This window comes from Triticum urartu, chromosome 6A, assembly GCF_056163025.1.
Source record: "Triticum urartu cultivar PI428250 chromosome 6A, HENAU_Tu73, whole genome shotgun sequence".
In the NCBI taxonomy this organism is placed as follows: domain Eukaryota; kingdom Viridiplantae; phylum Streptophyta; class Magnoliopsida; order Poales; family Poaceae; genus Triticum; species Triticum urartu.
The window spans coordinates 502,148,031-502,152,352 of record NC_141878.1 but is presented as its reverse complement, the minus strand read 5'-3'; the positions used below and the strand labels follow the sequence as shown (position 1 = coordinate 502,152,352).

The window sequence follows — 4,322 nt, the reverse complement described above, 5'->3', positions numbered from 1 at the left end:
AAAGGAAAATAAGTTGTTAAAAACATACACTCACCTCGCGCGTGGGCCTCTTGGATGAACACAACACATGGCGTGCCACGGGAAAGTCACATAATGTTTAATGTCATGAGGGACACACGTGCTATAGGCGTGATAAGTTACGCAAAAACATCGTGATAATTTTTGACCTACGGAAAAAGCTACCGAAACACACCCAAATTTTTAGGTGCAAGTATCATGATAATATACGAACTGTAGACCCGGTAACTCATGTACAATCCCCCATGGTAACTTTGACTGGGGGGAGGTTGATACCATGGTAACTTTGTCCTGAGGAGAAATCATGTGGTAGACGTGAAGAAGTGACTGTTTTCTCGGAGGTGGGCGCCCGAGATGTGCAGGAGAAGCAAGTTTCTCGGGCGAGCCTGCAGGGTCGTTTGGGAGAAGGCGAGGTCAAAGGACGAGGAATCGTGTGATACTTTAAAATGAAAGAAGTAGAGGTGTGCCAGTTTTGCTTATATGGCACACGTGTGCCAAATATCACAGTCTTTTTTTAATAAGAGTAGAGATACTTTCTAGCCACAGCCTTTCTACAGGTTATTGGATTTCAATAAGTTTATGCTGAGACGGAGGTCCGAAGGCCACATTGTTTGCTCACAGCACGGCAATGATGCATTTAGAAGGAAGAAGATTTCGGCACCTTTTACGGTGTTAGAAAATGTCTTATATTTTGAAATAGATGAAGTATCTTTAAATTTCTGCAAAGACATTTTTAAAAAGTCTATACTACTTAATACATGGTCTTTTGACCTTCTGAAAAAGAAAATCGAGCTATTTTTTTTCTTTGCTTCGCTGCGATGGTGCAGTGGAAACTAGCCCGTGCACCTATCTCGGAGACTCGGAGGTGTGGTCTGACGCAGCGTTGTGTTTCCACAAGTCGAGGCGCCGAAGCCATCGATGGATCCATATATAAAGCACCCAAGCTGGCCCGGAGAGCCAGCGTACGTAGATTTGCTCGCACCGCAAAGTTGGCAGCCACTCCACGGAGCCGACCATGCCGCAGTCTGGCCGGGCGATGAGGCGCATCCGCAAGGAACTGGAGCTGCTCTGGATCGACCCCCCGGCCTTCTGCCGGCCCGGCCCGGCGCCCGTGACGGACCTGTTCCACTGGGAGGTGGTCATCGACGGCCCCCACGGCAGCCCCTACGCCGGCGGCACCTTCCCCGTCGGCGTCGCCTACCCCAAGGACTACCCCTTCCACCCCATCAAGCTCACCTTCAGAACCAATGTGAGTCGGCCGGCACTGGCCTCTAGCCGCATGCATGCTTCATCCATAAAAGATCGACCGATCGATCGGCATCTGTACGTATGACCGCGCCAAAACGATCAATTGGTCAATTGCTCATAGTAATATCTATTGGAAAACGCTTGAAAACAGCCGACTTATTTTAACGCGAAGCATCCGTCGCCTGCTGCGCCGTCCCATGAATGCTTGCTTGCGATTCCTTGTGAGCACGCTGCGAGCTTGATTTGACTTTTCAGCGCACCCATGACACTGTAACTACTGTAATTACTAATCCTGTGCATGCTGATAGCTACTCGCTGTTATTACGACAAAATTGGAGTACCGTTGTTACTCCCTTAACTCTACAAATTAAGGCATAAATAAGGACAGGTATTTAGTGGTAAAATTGTGTCTATTTTTTTTAATTTAAAAATATTTAGATCGATTTAGGCTCGCACCAATGGACAATATTTAGCAGCCAAATAGGAACTGATATTTAGCGGCCAAATGATTATGTTTCATGTGGGGCCCGTCGACCGCTCTTCCATCTTAATTTTATTTTCATTTGGAAACTCCATTTTCGCATGTTTTTTATCGCCGACCCTTGCCTTTGTTTTCTGCATCAAGAAAGGTTGTCTGGTGCCTGCTTCTCCAAAGGTTGGTGGCTGCTAGCTAGCGACGTTGTGACGGCGGCCAATGATGTTGCTCCAGTTGCGGTGCTGCGAGGCAATCCGAGTGAATGTTACAATGCAGCATCAGTTGTTGTTGCGAGGTCATCGGAGTTGCTACGACAAGTGTTGCGACGGGGCGGCTGCGCCACTGCGAGCTAGTATTGCGAGGACACCACCGTGCTTGTACCCGGTGTTGCGAGGACGCGGATGCAGTATTACCTGGTATTGCGAGCAACCACTGTCATGTTTGTGAAACATGTTGAAAGCCAGTGTCGTGGGAGCGCCGCCATACTACGAGGCATGCTAAAGCCAATGCTACGAGGGGCGTCTCCATGCTATGAGAGTGACGTCGGTGCTGCGAGGCGATGTTGTGATGGGAGTCGCAATGCTATAGGGACTATCGTCGTGTCGCGAGGCACACTACAAGCAAATATTGAGAGCCATGCTATGGGAGCGTCACTGATATTGTGAGCCATGTTGCGAGTGGTGACCAGATGTTGTGAGGGGGAGGCGCGGGTAGGGGAATCATGGGATGTATTGAGCACGAGACACACTGTGTGTGATTCGATGACTGGCCACGTTGCAAGTGGCGACCAGATGTTGTGAGGGGGAGGCACGGGTGGGGGAATCATGGGATGTATTCAGCACGAGACACACAATGTGTGATTCGATGACTGACCACGTTGCAAGTGGAGGGCATGCCGGTTTCAAGCCAAGACGCCGACGCTATAAGGACCGGCCACCGCAACTGCAAGCCTTGAGACGTAATGCTGCAAGGGCCGAAAAACATCGGCCAGACGTCCGCTCCTGCGAGGCCATTTAGTGACGTTGTGAGTCGTTGCTGCAAGGCCGTTTAGTGATGTTGTGAGCCGCTGCTGTAAGGCCGTTTAGTGATGTTGTGAGTTGCTAAGAGGTCACCGGGGTTAATATGACGGACAGCGCTGCTATGAGCTACTTGCCGCAAGGCTGTCGGAGATGGTACGACGGGTGGCGATGCTGTGAGGTTGACCGAGCTGCTTCGACGGACGGCGTTGTTGCGAGCTGGTGTGAGCCAATGTTGCGGGGCCGCTGGAGCTGCAGCGATGTACCGGTTGCTTCCATCACACGATGGTGATGCGTCGCTCGACAACCGAACGGTGTTATGGCCGCGATGATGGCATGCTTCCACGGCACGACGGTGTTGCGACCCTTGATGGGCCGCGGCGACGGTGTGCTTCCCCGACATGACCGTGCTGCAACGGATACTCCGTTGGTGTCTCGGCTGCAACGTGTAGCATCGATGCTGAGACGGCACCGCTGTGCTACCAGCCGGTGGTGCGACAGTACATGTGCTGCCACCCGGTAACGATCGACGTGCTACCAGCCGGTGTTGCGATGGTGCCGCCATGCGGCAACCCGGTGCTACGATGGGGAAGAACAAAGCAAGATAGTATTATATTCTACTAAACGAGGAGTGTTTATGTTGACTGGTCCGACCACAAGAAACAGTTAGGTCAAAGAGACATTTGTGTTGACACACCCACCGCCACCCACGCAACACAAGAACCAACGGTTGGCTTGTTCCATCGCATGGCTCGGAAGGCGGCTTAAAACTCGCACAAATCATCCGGTTGACGCCTAGTGCGGGCCATATCTATTCTGCACTGCAGGTGTACCACCCCAACATCGGCCCGGAGGGGAGGGTGGCGCTGGACATCTTCGGGAGCGAGTGGAGGCCTTCTCTCACGATCAGCACGGCCCTCCTCTCTGTCATCTCGGTCCTCCACGACCCCCTGCTCGACCGCCCCGTCCGCCGCGACGCCGCCCGGCTGTACAAGCGCGAGCGGGGTCTCTTCGAGCACAAGGCCAGGGACTGGACCCGCAGGTACGCCTCGGCGCCGGTCGCCTCCTTCTATCCGGCGGGGACGGAGACGTTCGAGGAGGAGGCGGCCAGCGGGGCAGTGGCACGTCGTCGTTCTTGCGGGGCAGGGCAATGGCGCTCCTTCGCGGCTCGTCTCCCATGCATCCAGCCATGAATGCATGCACCACGTTTTTTTCCCGATAAAATGCATGCACCAGGTACGATCATCGCCCAGCAAGAGCACAATAAAGTTCACCACAAGAATCCTCCATCCATAGAGTATTATTATACACGTACTAGCTACAGTAATTGGTAATTTCCGTAGAGTGTGTTGTCTTGATTACTTGTTGATCGATCCATGACCCTTGCTGGCTTTGGACCTTTGGCGTGGAACTCCTTGTGCTGCACTGAGGCGATTGCAACTTCTGAAAAAAGTATATATAGCCTGGTCTTTAGAGCATCTCCAACAACCACGCTAAACAAGCGCCGTGCAGCAAATTTGGCCATTTTAGCGCGCGCAACCCGCCAGATGTCTCCAGCGGGCGCG

At 52.5% G+C, this 4,322-nt stretch overlaps 1 protein-coding gene across 1 annotated transcript; it reads left to right on the top strand.

The window, feature by feature from the left end:
* The first annotated feature begins 1,033 nt into the window (after positions 1-1,033).
* Positions 1,034-3,950, top strand: LOC125512463 (ubiquitin-conjugating enzyme E2-16 kDa-like). The gene is made up of 2 exons (XM_048677557.1): positions 1,034-1,267; positions 3,585-3,950. The coding sequence occupies exons 1-2, from the start codon at positions 1,034-1,036 to the stop codon at positions 3,948-3,950; spliced, it is 600 nt and encodes a 199-aa protein (XP_048533514.1).
* The last annotated feature ends 372 nt before the right edge of the window (positions 3,951-4,322 follow it).